The following is a 16,750-nucleotide window of genomic DNA, read 5'->3' as shown; positions in this document are numbered from 1 at the left end:
CCTTAACTACTTAAGCACCTAGACTGTAGAGTTGGCATTATCTTGGGAATTCCTGTGGTCCTTAAGGAGCTGGAGAATGAGGTGCAATGCGGAGAAGCAGGTATACCTGCTCCTGAAATAGCCTACCACAATCCAAAGCAAGCCTGTAGATCGTGTCATGGTTGCAGGGAGATGTCAGTGGAGATACACCTGCCTCCAGGACTGAGGGACTTCACTCAGGTGGATAGATTGGAGAAACTGGGACTGTTCTCCTTGGAGAAGAGAAGGTTGAGAGGAGAATTGATAGATATTTTCAAAATCATGAGGGATCTGGACGGGTTAGATAGGGAGGAACTGTTTCCATTGGCGGAAGGGTCGAGAATCAGAGGACACTGATTTAAGGTGAAAAAGAACCAAAGGCGACATAAGGAAAAAGTTTTTTATGCAGTGAGTGGTTACGATCTGGAATGCACTGCCTGAAAGTGTGGTGGAGGCAGATTCCATCATGGCTTTTAAGAGGGAATTGGATAATTACCTGAAGAGAAGATTTGCAAGGTTACGGGAAAAGACAAGGGAGTGGTACTAGCTGGGCTGCTTTTGCAGAGATCTGGCACGGATCCCATGTGCCCAATGACTCCTCCTGTGCTGCAACTATTCAATTATTCATCGAGGGAGGTTTTCTCCAAGTCAGGCGCTCTTGTACTACACCTTGTACAGTAAAAAGGTAATCTTGAGACGCTGTAAATTGGAAGTGCACTGCGGCACAGTGGCGCAGTGGTTAGCACCGCAGCCTCACAGCTCCAGGGATCCGGGTTCGATTCCGGGTACTGCCTGTGTGGAGTTTGCAAGTTCTCCCTGTGTCTGCGTGGGTTTTCTCCGGGTGCTCCGGTTTCCTCCCACAAGCCAAAAGACTTGCAGGTTGATAGGTAAATTGGCCATTATAAATTGTCACTAGTATAGGTAGGTGGTAGGGAAATATAGGGACAGGTGGGGATGTTTGGTAGGAATATGGGATTAGGGTAGGATTAGTATAAATGGGTGGTTGATGTTCGGCACAGACTCGGTGGGCCGAAGGGCCTGTTTCAGTGCTGTATCTCTAATCTAATCTAATCTAATTCACCGGCTAACCTGGGGTGTCAGGAACTCATCATGCAGCTCACTACATTACAGTAACCTGAGGTATGATGCCCCTGAAAGATGCTATGGCAAGGCATTATATTTTTATTGTATGCCTTGCTACAATATGGATATGTAAGAGATGCCATGGGCAATTTGTCAAGTTTGTGCAAGGGCTTGACATTGTAGCAAGTTGCCTGCCAGTGTTTTCTGGCATGTCATCTTGGGATGTCCGCTGGGTAGTTTTAACTTGCCTAATTCCTTAATGTGTGCCTTCTGTATTTGTTCTCAGGTCCTGCAGGTAGTGTGAAGTCTAGCCGTCACTTCCTGTTGGGCAAAGTGCACTGTCATCTCTGGGGAGAGTGCCCTAGAATGCCAAACACCACAAACCATCTCCACTTTGGCAGACATGGATCAGTAGGTTGGATGCTACAATGCTCCATCGCTTGCCTGCGGGGTCTGTTTCATGTCTCCATGTTGGCTTTCTTTTCATTTTACTTTTGTCTGACATTGCAATTTCCCCTCTGCCTTGTACCTTTCCCAGTCTCTGCCAAAGTGTTGAAATGTGAGCTTGTCGAAAGATTCTAAGAACTTTTGCCCCCTGTATATAGCCTCTTGTTTTTAAATGTCTACAACCCTTTCAGGTGAAATGTAATTTCTGAGGTGCTTCCCTTTCTCCTCTCCCCTGCCCTCCCAATTAAGCTGGCTCTACGCCCAAGGCCAAATCTGTACAGAGTGTCATGAATAATTATGCAAATCAGGTGATCCTGCGTGCAGCCTACTGACTGTGTGGTTGGGTAGCTTTGCGATAGCACGTAGGAAGGCAAGGCTAAAAGTAGTCCTGGTCGCAAAATCAGTCTTCACATTCATGAACAACAAAACAGTTTTTAAAAATATATACTGTATCCAAGATGACGCTTTAAACCCTTACTTTTCTTGTAAGAAAAGAATTGAAAAGAATGTTCAGGAAATAAAAATGCAACCCAGAAATTAAGAAACTTAATTATCCTTTAACAGATTTTGATGAGACCCTCTCCTGGAGGTTTTCTTTTCATCACCCTTTATTTAAAGATTTTCATAGCAGTGAAAGTACATAAAGTTGAATCGTGCAGAACATAATATGAGAACAATTCCCAAACAATGACTTGGGCCAGCTGTTATGACCGACCGCTCCAGTCAAAGTCCCCAATCAAAATATACGATTCTGATTGTGGTGGGACCAACGCACTGTTAATTCAATCCCGTTGTTCCACAGATCGGCTAACCTATCATTTAAAAACTTTCCAAATTAAAGGAAGACCCACCAAATTGTACCATCTATTAACCCCTGAATGAGGCTAACCAAACCAGGTATCTTTAAATCAACAAATTAACTCTTTAATTAAAAGAACTAAATTCTTAAACACTGAACATTTAAAAAAAATAGAAAAATTAGAGTCCTTGCAAATTTACTGTCCATGTTGTTCGAAGTCCCTCGCAGAATGTTGTTCGATGCGGGAAAAAAGTTTCTTCCACAGTAGAACAGTCCGTAGTCTAACTTCAGCAGGTGATGCTTTCCTTCTCCAGCGAATTTCAACAATTAACAACTTGCAAACACTTTCAATGGAATCCAGCTGACTTCAGTTTTTTTTTTAAGGGATAAAAGATTGTCACAGTCTAACTTACCTTTCTTCAATTTAAATTACCAGAGATCTCTGTCTTGGCTTGACTTTTTTAGAATTTTGAGAGATAATAATTAAACAGACAAAAATCCCATTTCCTTCAGTTTAAATGGTTGAGAGCTCTTTTTCAGTGCTGACACCACAGCTGTCTGTGTCTTCTGTCTGAGTGTTCAGTTAGGACAAACTGACTTACTAACTGCTAGTTCAAACTGAATTGTAACAAATGTATCGCATCAGGTTCACTCCCAGTGGTTGTTTCCATGATATCGAGAATGCACTCTTTGAATCGCAGTCTCCAAATGGCCGTTTCTAAGGCAACGAAAATGCACCTTCCTATAACTCCTAAGGCTTGTCGGCTCTTAAAACAATACTGATTCCTTGCAAGCCTTAAAGGCAAACGGCATATTGCGAAAAAAACTACAGGACCATGACACCTCCACCCCTAGCGGAACGAAACGCCATTCCCAAAATGCGTTTCATTACAATGGGTAAAAAAAAATACAAATTGAAAAAAAACGCTAACTTTTTTCATGCATTACAGATATACACATTTCTTTAAAAAAAAATGTTTAGATAGACTACAGCAACAAGTTCCACCAGAACATTTCAACTTTAAATTTTTAAAAAGATTATTCCAATTAACCCATTTCAAATTAACAAGCAGTCTGCCAATTGTTTCGTGTTTTCCTTCCAGGTATCCCTATTGTCCATCACCTCAGCCAGGTGAACTGCACAGCTAGGAGCACTGATCACTACTGGGTTTACTACTCTCTGAAGTTTCTTGAGCACTCCTGAACCTGTGTGGCCTCACCTTGACCCTGGAAAACCCTGTCCGATGTAACAGAAGCTGATTTTTTCTTACCCTGGGGTGTCAAAGGAATTTGACAGCATCCTTCCAACACATCTGTCTCTAAGACACATTGTGTTGCCCACTTTGTCCTTACAGTCCTTTAAATGAGAATTTGTGGTAAAAAAGGCAGACTCCTACCCAGTGACTTTTCTTGAGTCTATGTAATTTTAAACCACCAGGTTTAATCATCAAAACCATCTGCAAATTCCAGCTGTTCTGACTAGGTTCATCTAAGCTGCCCTTCAGCATGCATTGTACCTCTGCTTCCACTTGGGCCTGTCTGTCTGGACCTAAGCGACAAGGATGTTGTTTTAAAGGAATGTCTCCCCCTATACCCACATCATGTGTGGCTAAGGTTGTACATCCTGGCTTATCCCTACAAACATTTTGAACCATTGTGAAAACCCTGGTTAGGATTTCACGCTGTTTTGCCACTAAGTGTAAAAGCCTATTGTTTAATTTTCCTAGCCATTCTGCATTCACTGATTGGATAGTTGGAGGTTCAATCTGAGAATTTCCTCGGCCTATTTCTGCCTCATCTTCACTATCCTTTTCCTTCTCCACAGTCCCGATTACCTGACATACCTGTACTGGCTTATCCTCCTCCCTGCGGTAATATTGTTTGAGCAAATTAATGTGACAGAACTGGTTCTTCTTCCTGCGATCAGGAGTGTCAATCAAGTAATCTACCTTACCCACTCTTTTGATCACTCTATATGGGCCACTGAACCGTGCTTTCACTGGTTCTCCCTGTGATGGTGACAACACTAATACCTTCTTCTTTGGCCTCCTTATCTCCGAGAGACAATGGATACGCGCCTGGAGGTGATCAGTGGTGTGTGGAGCAGCGCCTGGAGTGGCTATAAAGGCCAATTCTAGAGTGACAGGCTCTTCCACAGGTGCTGCAGAAAAATTTGTTTGTCGGGGCTGTTGCACAGTTGGCTCTCCCCTTGCGCCTCTCTTTTTTCCTGCCAACTGCTAAGTCTCTTTGACTTGCCACACTTTAGCCCCGCCTTTATGGCTGCCCGCCAGCTCTGGCAAACGCTGGCAACTGACTCCCACGACTTGTGATCAATGTCACAGGACTTCATGTCGCATTTGCAGACGTCTTTAAAGCGGAGATATGGACGGCTGGTGGGTCTGATACCCGTGGCGAGCTCGCTGTACAATGTGTCTTTGGGGATCCTGCCCTCTTCCATGCGGCTCACATGGCCTGGTTTTATGGTAGGTTGTGGTTTTCCCACCATTTGACAGGTGTGGCATGCCCTACAAAATTGTCTCACATCATTTGTAAGACCTGGCCAGTAATAATGTTTGCTTATGTGTGATTTTGTTCTTCCAAATTCCCCTATGTCCTGAAAAAGGAATGTTGTGTGCTAACCTTAATAATCCTTGTCGATATCTAGGTGGTACCGCTATCTGTTTAACAACTGCCCGGTCTTCGTCGGCTCGTCTATGAGGCGGTCTCCATTTCCTCCTCAAAACCCCATTTGCCATATAATAGCCTTCCGGAACACCTTTCACCTCAGCTTCTGACAGAGCCGTCTGTGCTATTCGGTATATCTCTGGATCAGCTTGCTGTGCTGCAATGATAGACAATCTGTCAAACATCTCATTTGGATTATCTAAATCCCCAAATAAGGTTTCAGATACTTGGCTATCTGTTTGTGGTGCCCCTTTTACCTCCGACAATGGATCCTGTTTAGCCATTGCTCGGGTAACTACACACGCAGGAAATATTCTTGAAACTTGTTCCTGTAATTGCTCCGTTTTCTTAATTTCATTTGGTTCCTCTGTAACTATAGGGAAAACTGATATTTTTGATCCTGACAAATCATTTCCTAGGAGTAGATCAATTCCCTTTACTGGTAGACTGTGGACAACACCTGCAGTTACTATCCCAGTTATTAATTCACTCTCTAGGCATACTTAATACAAAGGTATGGGTATACACACCCCGCAAATTCCATTAACTAAAACTTTTGCGTTCAAGGCGCTCTCTGGTGGAAACCTCATATCTTTCCCCAGCAAGAGCTGCTCCTGTGTCCCTGAGTATAATAGGTTTTCCTGCCTCACTTACAGGATACGGAGTTACTGTCCCCTTTGACAAAAATTCATTATAACTCTCAGGTATTTTATTCTTAACCTCTGCACTCCTCTTAGTTTTAGTATCTGGTTTCACATTCACAGCTGTCGTTAAAGCTATAGCCTGGTCTGCTATACTCCCCGTCAGAGTCTTTTCCTTTGCACTAACTTTGCGTATCCCAACAAGTCCTATGGGTTTACCTCGCAATTTCCAGCACTCTGAACGAAGATGACCCGTTTTGTTGCAATGATTACACTTTGTCTTGCGATCCTCACTTCTACCCTCAGCACCTTCTTTTCTGACCTGAGGTGGTGATCCTGGGGCATTCCCAACTGTTCCTTCTTGGTCCCCGGCTACTTGCCTTCCTTTCACTCTCCCACTTTCTATCCTTCTCAGGTTTATGGGGTGACGGACAAAATAGGTTGGCTTATTCACAAGCTCAAAATCATCAGCAATCTCTGCTGCTTGTCTAGCTTTCAAAACTTTCAGGTTATCTATATGATTTCTCACTACTGAAGGAATGGAGTTTTTAAACTCTTCTAAGGGAATCAATTCTCGAAGGTTCTCACATGTGGTTTCTATCTTTAATGCCCATATCCAATGGTCAAAATTCATTTACTTCACCCTCTCAAATTCTAAATATGTCTGCCCAGTCAATCTCCATAAGTTCCTAAACTTCTGACAGTAAGCTTCAGGGACTAACTCATACAGAGCGAGAATAGCCTTTTTTGCCATCTCATAATCTGCAGAAGCCTCTTCAGTAAGCATGGTATAAGCTTCATGAACTCCGCCTACCAGCCTGCCCTGCATGAGCAATGTCCAGTTTTCATTCAGCCATTTCATCTGTTTGGCTACTTTTTCAAAAGATATAAAAAATGCCTCTACGTCCCTTTCCTCGAACTTATTTTTTTTTTAGAGATACAGCAGTGAAACAGGCCCTTCGGCCCACCGAGTCTGTACCAACCATCAACCACCCATTTATACTAATCCTATATTCCTACCACATCCCCACCAGTCCCTATATTTCCTTACCACCTACCTATCCTAGGGGTAATTTATAATGGCCAATTTACCTATCAACCTGCAAGTCTTTGGCATGTGGGAGGAAACCGGAGCACCCGGAGGAAACCCACGCAGACACCGGGAGAACTTGCAAACTCCACACAGGCAGTACCCGGAATTGAACCCGGGTCGCTGGAGCTGTGAGGCTGCGGTGCTAACCACTGCACCACTGTGCCGCCTGTATAAATTTAAACAACTTCTCACTGAGTCCTGATCTAAATTCATATTCTTCCTGACCCGAATTGTCCCTGGATTTAAGACTACCCCTTTGTCTTAGTTCCATCTCTTTTAACTTAAATTCCCTCTCTTCTCTTTCACTCTCTCTCTGAAGTTCAAGTTTTCTTATTTCTAACTGAATCCTACCCAATACCACTGCATCACTCTCGGACCTACTACCTCCTTGTTCCTTGTATTGCCCTTCATCTGTATTATAATCATCTACCAATTCCAGATGTTCGGCTATTATGTCAATTAACTCTGCTTTTTTTGCACCTGATTTCAATTCCAACCCCAATTTTGCTGCCAATTCTTTTAATTTGTTCTTAGTTAAAGTTATCAAGTCACTCAGGGAAAGATTCTGCTTTCCCAAAAACTCTGCTACAACAACTAATGCCATAGCAATGGTATAGATTGTACCTTATTGTACAAGAAACCTGGTTCTTTTAATTTCTTTGTAATTGGTGTCAGATTTAGATCCCAGCAATCAAGTTTCCAATTGATAAGATCCCAGACTCGAGAGCAATTAATCTGATGCCAAACGCAAGAGCCCAATTTAAAGATGTTATCCCAGAGACAAGTAATTACTATGATTCCAAATGTGAGCCCTCAAAATTTGTCTGATTCTGATTCCAGACGCGAGCCACTGAATTAAATATGATTCGACTGCAAGCGAGTCCCCAATTAAGATATGATTCAAATACTAATTAATATGTTATTCAAATCCCGGACAAGCCCCCAATAAATATATTACGACCGACCACTCCTGTCAAAGCCCCCAATCAAAATATACGATTCTGATTGTGGTGAGACCAACGCACTGTTAATTCAATCCCGTTGTTCCACAGATCAGCTAACATATCATTTAAAAACTTTGCAAATTAAAGGAAGACCCACCAAATTGTACCATCTATTAACCCCCGAATGAGGTTAACCAAACCAGGTGTTTTAAATCAACAAATTAACTCTTTAATTAAAAGAACTAAATTCTTAAACACTATGGACATTTAAAAATAGAAAAATTAGAGTTCTTGCAAATTTACAGTCCAATGTTGTTCGATGCGGGAAAAAAGTTTCTTCCACAGTAGAACAGTCCATAGTCTAACTTCAGCAGGTGATGCTTTCCTTCTCCAGCGAATTTCAACAATTAACTTGCAAACACTTTTAATGGAATCAATCTGACTTTAGTTTTTTTTTAAGGGATAAAAGATTGTCACAGTCTAACTTCCCTTTCTTCAATTTAAATTACCAGAGATCTCTGTCTTGGCTTGACTTTTTTTAGAATTTTGAGAGATAATTAAACAGGCAAAAATCCTATTTCCTTCAGTTTAAATGGTTGAGAGCTCTTTTTCAGTGCTGACACCACAGCTGTCTGTGTCCTCTGAGTGTTCAGTTAGGACAAACTGACTTACTAACTGCTGGTTCAAACTGAATTGTAACAAATGTATCGCATCAGGCTCACTCCCAGTGGTTGTTTCCATGATATCGAGAATGCACTGTTTGAATCGCAGTCTCCAAATGGCCGTCTCTAAGGCAACGAAAATGCACCTTCCTATAACTTCTAAGGCTTGTCGGCTCTTAAAACAATACTGATCCCTTGCAAACCTTAAAGGCAAACAGCATATTGCAAAAAAAAACTACAGGACCATGACACAGCACTACAACAAAGCAAGTATTACACTTTTACTACTGACGGGACGGTAATCCACAGATCCCACTGCACCAAGAGAACATAACAAAAGGAATATTTAAGCGAACTGGATTGAGAAGGAGTAAATGAAGCACTTATGACTGGGAGGCATCCACGCTGGAAAAAAGTCAGCTATGGCTTGGTATTAGAGTTGTTAAAATATCCCTAAGTATTACATAGCAGATGGGGGACAGTTTTCAGTGTGAAACTGACTCGCCCTCTCTATTCAAAACTTCTATTTTCTCATATCACTCTGTGAGTGTTGTATAGCAGTTTAACCGGTGGATAAATAGCTGACAAATAGATGCAACTGTTACAAGGCTGTTAACCAAATGTTCAGATTTCTATCTGTGTAACTTTGGGGAAGGATCACCCTGTGAGCTCTTGAACCCCTGCTGTTAGGCTCAAATGGGGGTCAGAAGCCAGCACTGTGTGGGAAACAGTCATTCATCTGTGATTTTCCCCAGATCGGCCAATTACTGGCCAGAGCACAAGCCTGCCATCTAATTAAGGATAATGGATAGGCTCTCGAAGCTGGAGGGCCAATAGGAGGCTCTCTTCCGACTTTTTCAAAGTTAAGGTAAAAAACAGATTCAGCAGTGTGGCCACTGTTGTGGGGTGGGAACCCCTCCATTGGGTGGCCTGTAGCTGCTGCTGAACCCAGACAGGCAGGGAGGGCCTCTAAGCCTGGCTGGAGCAGTGGCTGTCTGGTCTGCTACCAGGAGGCCCCATCCGGGCAGCTAAACTATCCCCCGCCGCCTGTAGAGACCTGGAGGCTAACTGGAAAATTCCAGTCAGTCTCCAACAATTGGCCTTAAGTGGCCATTACCAGGCTCAATTGGCTACCCACAATTTACAGGTGAATAGCCCTGCACCCCTCTTTCCATTAACCTGTGTGTAGTTAATTTGTGCTGAGATCCTAAGACATGAGTGTTTAATTGAAGCTCACCTATATTTAGCTGTTTCCTCTGATGTCTCTGGAGTTGTCGTTGCTCTTTTAACTTTGAACTATTGATGCCTGACCTGCAAACACACCAGCCTGTCAATACTAGCAAGGATCCTGTTTATAAAGCTATCTCCCAAATTAGAGAATAGCGTTTTAAGTAGATAATTTACATTTTGACACTGACCTTTTAACTACTTGTTTCTTTCTCTGTCCAGGTCTGCCTTATCCCCAAATCAGCTCATGGCACCAATCCAGCCAGTGCACAAATGGCAGGGATGAAAATCCAGCCCGTTGAAGTGGACAAGAATGGAAACATAGATGTTGCACATTTAAAAGCAATGGTTTGTATTTTTTTTTAAAAACCACACCCGAGTTACTGTGATAAAACCTGTCCTGAACATTAGTACTATCAGTCTGCAACATAAAAATAGTACATTATGACATGGTTTTTAATATATTTTTCAATCCTGATGTTTCCACTGTTCATTACTTTTCTTCGGTTTTTTTGTTCTGAATTTGAGGCCAGCTAAGGTCCGCTTGTGGGTCATTTTCTCTCTCTCCTCTTCTGCTACGTTTGCAGTTTTTCTAAATTTGCTGGCAGGATCTGGGCATTTCTGGCAGGGCTGCATTTCTTTCCCTGCTGATTTTCCCTGAGGAGGAGGAGGTGGTGAGCTGCCCTTTTGAACTGCTCCTACCCACCTGCTGACATGCTTCCACAGTGATGTTTCTTTCTTTACTTCTTACAAATCAGATGCAAGGAAAGGGGTAAAATAATTGTGCTCGTTACCATCTGTGACATACAGAATTGGGAGAGAGAGCTGGAACCCCAGTTCCTTTCCCTTTACTGTCCGTATTCAATGTTTTTTTTTGTTGAAAAGGAAAAATGTGTGTGTTTCTTAACCCCTGAGTCAATTTGAATAATCAGCAGCACGCTTTCCATGGGTTGAAATAAAGAGGATTATTTTTATTCACACGTTCCCCCCCCCAAAAGTCTAACGCTATGTCACTCACTCACCACACATACACTTGAGAAAAAAAGCCACACACACACCCATATATACACCCATATATACACCCATATATACACCCATATATACACCCATATATACACCCATATATACACCCATATATACACACATATATACACACACACTCACTCCAGGAAAAAAGCCATTAAAGAGGATAATGCACTTTTACAAATTACAAAGCGTAGTAGTCTCCAGTTTTAAGGTCTTATGCCTTTGCTGCTGTCTCTGCAGCTCTGGTTTGCAGACTACTCAGTCTCTCCCTGGTGCTTGGAGTAATAAGATTCGATATCTACGATCAGTTTCGGTCAGGTGACCACCTGATCAATACTTCTATTGTTCACCCAGAACGATTTGCAGTTCGGAGCTATTGCTACACAATGGAGGATGGATGGTGGCAATTTGCACCTGCTTATGATTTAACTGGTTTCTTACAGCTCTCTTTGTTAAGTTTCGAGCTCGGAGACAGGTGGGGGGAATTTTATTCTGGCAGTGGGGGACTCAACATCTGGAAAAAGCGACACCGAGATTCCTGTGTCGCCTCTTTTCCGGAAGGCCCGCTGAATCTAATGCCAGTCAGGCACATCAGTGGACAGCGGCGGGCCTTCCACAGGATCAAGGACCCTGTCGCTGGAAGCCGCACCCTTGGAGAGCTGCCGGCCAATCAGAGGCTGGCAGCTGCAGCGCCACCACGGAGGCAGTGGCTGCTGCTGGAGGAGCACCTACTGGAGGCTGAGGAGCGTCGCTGGATCCAGGCCACAGGTAAGTCACGGCGGGAGGAGTCTTGCAGTGTGGGGTCATGGTGGATGGTGGAGGGTGGAGGTCAGCGGCATGGGCTATCAGTGGGCACCCCATGCCAGGTTCCTTGTTCTGGCATTAAGTGCCTTTTAATGAGGGATGCCCCCACCCACCCACCCACCCCGTGGAGCTGGGAAGCAGCCTGCACGGTTTTCCATCTCGTGCTTCCCGGTGTGGTGACAGGGCCGCCCGCTGCTAATTTTGGCTGCGGCGGGAAGAGGCCCTTAATTGTGGATTAATTGCGTTCACTAAATTTTGGCGGAGGTGGGATAGTGGCGGGAAACCCCTCCCCACCCTGCCACCATCCCACCCAACTTTATGCTCTCCCTACCTCCAAACCCACCGCGGGGGAGAGCATTAAATTCCCTCCAGTAAGTCTAGGAGTCCATCGATATTGAGTTTTGGATAAGATCACAAACAATAGGCGGTGTAAATTCCCCAAATGGTTTCATCTTGGTATGTTCATTCACGGGAGGCACTTTCCATCCATGGTCATTCAATTAGGAACTTTCCGGAGAATTGAGATGCTTCTGAGGCTGGGGCAAATTGCAAAGGTCACGTGACCTACAGCAGCCATCTTATGCAGCATTTTAATGTCCATTGTGGTTCATATAAAAAGAGAATTGAGCTCCAGAAGATTCTATTCTGAATACAGTGCTGAATCTGCCCCATTTATACCTAAGGAGATTCAGCAATAATGGAACAAGTTGGCCAAGTCTTGCATTGCTGGGGGGGAAAGTATAAAGGCCAGCACATTGTTGAGAGCCTGGAGCCTGAATCCAAATACTTGGACTGCAGTGTTCACATTAAGTCATCCAATGAGATTAGTATTGAGCTATTTACACTACAGGGTTGCTGCTGATGGAATTCTTGCCATCAGAGGCAACCCTGAAAGATAAGTATGGTGATGAGATGCGTGTTGGCCGGGGGACGTTTACAAAAAATGGAAAGTCTGATTCATAAAGTGGAAGCTTTAGAGCCCAAGTAGCCTTGAACCTGAGAATTCTCTGAACCTGAATTCTCTGCCCCAGAGAGTGGTGGAAGCTCAGTCACAGAGTAAGTTCAAGACAGTGATCAATCGATTTCTAGTCGCTAATGACATCAAGGGATATGGGGATAGTGCGGGAATATGGCGTAGATGATCAGCCATGGGGAAAATTGATGTCCAGAGAGATTTGGGTGTTCAGGTCCACTGTTCCCTGAAGGTGGCAACGCAGGTAAATAGAGTGGTCAAGAAGGCATACGGCATGCTTTCCTTCATCGGACGGGGCATTGAGTACAAGAGTTGGCAGGTCATGTTACAGTTGTATAGGACTTTGGTTCGGCCACATTTGGAATACTGCGTACAGTTCTGGTCGCCACATTATCAAAAGGATGTGGATGCTTTGGAGAGGGTGCAGAGGAGGTTCACCAGGATGTTGCCTGGTATGGAGGGCGCTAGCTATGAAGAGAGGTTGAGCAGATTAGGATTATTTTCATTAGAAAGACGGAGGTTGAGGGGGGACCTGATTGAGGTGTACAAAATCATGAGAGGTATAGACAGGGTGGATAGCAAGAGGCTTTTTCCCAGAGTGGGGGTTTCAATTACTAGAGGACACGAGTTCAAAGTGAAAGGGGAAAAGTTTAGGGGGGATATGCGTGGAAAGTTCTTTACGCAGAGGGTGGTGGGCACCTGGAACGCATTGCCAGCAGAGGTGGTAGATGCGGGCACGATGGAGTCTTTTAAGATGTATCTAGACAGATACATGAATGGGCAGGAAGAAAAGAGATACAGAACCTTAGAAAATAGGCGACATGTTTAGAGAGAGGATCTGGATCGGCGCAGGCTTGGAGGGCCGAAGGGCCTGTTCCTGTGCTGTAATTATCTTTGTTCTTTGTTCATGATCTGGAATTGCTCGAAGGGCTGAATGGCCTACTCCTGCTCCTATGTTCTGAAGGTTGAAGTGGATCTGACAGACCTTCGGGCCAACAGGTAACTACAATCTGCTGTTGTAGAAATGTCAGTACATATTTTGTCAGCAAATTATCTGCTCCACCTAAAGACTTTTTTTTAAAAAAACCAATAAGATATGTTGAGCCGTGATACTGCAACAAATCCTGTACAATACTAATTGTGATTTTTTCATAAGGACCCCACCTTATTGCATAAACTGGCGTACTTCGATTTCCATTACGTGTTACTTCAGATATAAACACAGATTGAATTTCATTTCAATACTTCTTATGTAACAATTACTGCTGCCAGCAGTATCTCTAAAGTTAGCAGCAGGCCACAAATATAAATATGGTGACATTAGAACATTCCAGAGGCAGCCACTCCAAATAACTAACCCACACTGCCGTCTCAGCTGGAAGCATAAATGCCAAGTAGTTTATTGTCAGAGGTAGAGATGGCCAAAATATGTGGTTGTTGACCAACTAAACCTTTGGGCAGGTACAGATTCCAGTGAACCACCAGAAAGCACAGTTTTAAAGCAAATTCAGCTGCTGTTAATAAAATTGTGGGGGTTTCTAGAGATGCAGAAGTGATGCCCGTCACTGGAAAACTGATTCAAGAAGCAGTTCATCAAATTGCAGGGGCGACACTGTGGTATTCATGAGGCGGTGCGCACACTTTTGAAGGGTTGGAACATCACTTCAGGAAATGGTTTAGGTCTGAATCAAGAGGTGAAATACTACTGGTAGCAAAGTTAAGTGGCGACTGCCAGCACCGCTTGTGCCAGGGCCTCCATGATTTGCAGCCTGGAGGAAGCTTAGAATTGAACACACTAGTACAGGACACCCAGGAGATCTTGGCGTTACTGACCTTGGCAGAAATTTTCCCCACGGTGGCCAAAGTCACACAAAGTCAAATGTAACTTTGCAGTAACTGTGCGTGCGTGCGTACACTTTGCACATTGGTGTTCTGGCGTGCCAACGTGTATCCACCACAACTGGAACCCCAATAAATTTGAGACCTATTGCCTATTGTCTCTTGCAACATAAACAGGATGGGATCTAAATGGAATAATATAAATTATACCCTTGGTAACTATTGCAGGCTGAGCCCATTGTACCCATCAAAGCTACCTTTCAGTTTACACCTACACACTAATGGTCCCTTTACACTCATCCAAACTGATTTAAATATCTGTTTACATTCTCTGTCATCTCCAATGTCACCAAGACTCATTGGGTGTGCTACATGTACTGGGAAAATTGCGACATACAACCTCCCACCTATATCCTCCCTGCATTGTGACATTTATGTCTGTTTGTCTACTTGTCTGCTTAAAGATGTGCTGAGGAGATGTCTGCACAAACAAGATGGTTTGTAATTGCTCCATGATTATAAAACAGTGCAGTATTTTTCCTAGTGCCCAGTGATTCCTGGTGCAGTATTCTGTTTTTTTTTTAATGTGGTATTAAGCATGCTGTGTTTCTGTTTTGACCAAAAAACATGTACTTAGCTCTTTGTGATATTAGTGGACCTCTTTTTCCCGTTCATTTTGAAGAGTTGACAAATGTCAGTCTCTCCTCCCTGCCAAATACAAAGCAGGGTCGGATTCTTATATGCAAGAGCCATTTAAAATACATGTAGGAAGAATAGCCATGAAACTGCACTGCTATTTTATTGGAAATATATATTTATTCATATATTTAGAAGCTGCTGAAAAACCGAGAGCATTACTTTCTTAGTTGGCTGTTCTATTACAATAAAAGTGTTGGATTTCCCCACCTGCGAGTTGGATGCTCTTGCTGGTCATCTTGTTCATCTTGACCAAGTTACCAAGTTAGCAAGGAGAGCAATGTATGGATGATGAGCTGCCATTATTGATGGAAACGAATAAACATAATTGTCAGAGTTTCCAACTTGGGTTGTTTTCCTGAATGTTTTACCAGTTTGGACACTTAATGGTGTCCACTTTGGACAGTTAAAATGGCTGTGTGCACAGCTGAAGAGGCGACAAAAGGAAACTGTTTGACTTGTGGTGTTAAGTCAATTTGTACAGTGGGGACGGAAAGTCGAAGGGAAGTAAACTTTGTCCAAAGTACTCCCCTATTTGTATAGAGAAAGGTAATAAGCTTGACCAAAAAATGGCTTTGTTATAGCAAAAATGTCATGTGCTTTTACCAGCACTGAGACTCTTACTTGGGGGAAGGGGCCCTAACTCTGGTGAAATCACTGGTAGTATCCTGACCGACTTCACAACAAAGAGATGATTCAAAACCCCCTAAGAACTTCCCAATCCTACTGAAGAATACATCAGACTAGGAATGCAAATTCCTGGTTGGTAGTTACAGGATCTGGTAGCTTGAAAGTGGCTCATGGGTTTATTTGAAGTTGAAACCTCCGCTGTTTAGTCTTTACTAATGCCAGTGACTTGATGGGCTGAATTTTATAACGGCAGTGAGCTTAAAAGAAGGCGCGGCACACAAGCGGCAAATAGAATGACCCATCTCCCCCCCCCCCCCAGAAAACCAATTTTTATTATGCTAAACTTTCATCCGCCAACTTCAGCACCTTTGACCCTCCACCCTTTCCCACCATCCCCACAACCAATCGGAGCGGTTTTCCCTGCTCACTCCCCCACCCTGCAACTTTCACTCCGACCCCCTCCCCACCAATGTCACCCCTCGGACCTCCATACGGAGATCCGAAAGCGTGGGACTTCTGGCCAACGGCCGGAACATCGGCGTGGGACGGCTGTTGCTACCAGGTAAGTGTTTATTCATTAATTTTAATATCATTAACATATGCAGATGAAGGCTCTCCCGCCAAGCGGCGGGTGGGGGTGGGTGGCCGCACCAAGGTCTCGCCGTTGCCGGTAAAATGCGGTGGGGCCTTCCTGGTGTCGGGAGTCGTAGTGAGCGTCTCCCGGAAGAATTTTCCAAGCCCCCTCCTGCCATGTTGGAGGGCTTGTAAAATTCAATTTAAAATCTTTAGTTAGATGCTACCAGCATGATAACTTCTTCTGGGTAGATATTCTGCCATATAGATATTGCCATTGTGTGCGTGTATGGTACTTATTCATAAATGAACATCTTCTAACTTGTTAACCAGTATTTAGCTTTTGCTAATTGCCTGGACAGAAACGCTGCATCATATTCTATGCCACATTCTATGTGGGTGCAGCAGATCTGTATTTCTTAACTCATGTACTGTAAACAAGCAATTCCAGGATCTTGCTGGTGCCTCTGACTAGATAACGTTTCCAGCAGTGGGAGGGCGGATGTGGAGGGTGGGGACGGGGGCTCTCTTTTGACAGAAATTTTTTTAATACAAGCAAAATACTGCAGATGCTGGAAATCTGAAATAAAAACAAGAAATGCTGGAAATA

At 43.6% G+C, this 16,750-nt stretch overlaps 1 protein-coding gene across 1 annotated transcript in view; it reads left to right on the top strand.

Moving 5' to 3' along the window:
• gldc (glycine dehydrogenase (decarboxylating)) overlaps positions 1 to 16,750 on the top strand; it is a 213,882-nt gene that overhangs the window by 113,668 nt on the left and 83,464 nt on the right. Inside the window, exon 17 of the mRNA XM_068030712.1 lies at positions 9,822 to 9,947. Within this exon, the coding sequence (XP_067886813.1) occupies positions 9,822 to 9,947 (126 nt within the window). The remainder of the gene's footprint in view (positions 1 to 9,821; positions 9,948 to 16,750) is intronic.

This window comes from Heterodontus francisci, chromosome 4 (assembly GCF_036365525.1).
Source record: "Heterodontus francisci isolate sHetFra1 chromosome 4, sHetFra1.hap1, whole genome shotgun sequence".
In the NCBI taxonomy this organism is placed as follows: Eukaryota; Metazoa; Chordata; class Chondrichthyes; order Heterodontiformes; family Heterodontidae; genus Heterodontus; species Heterodontus francisci.
This window is presented reverse-complemented; position numbering and strand designations above follow the sequence as displayed.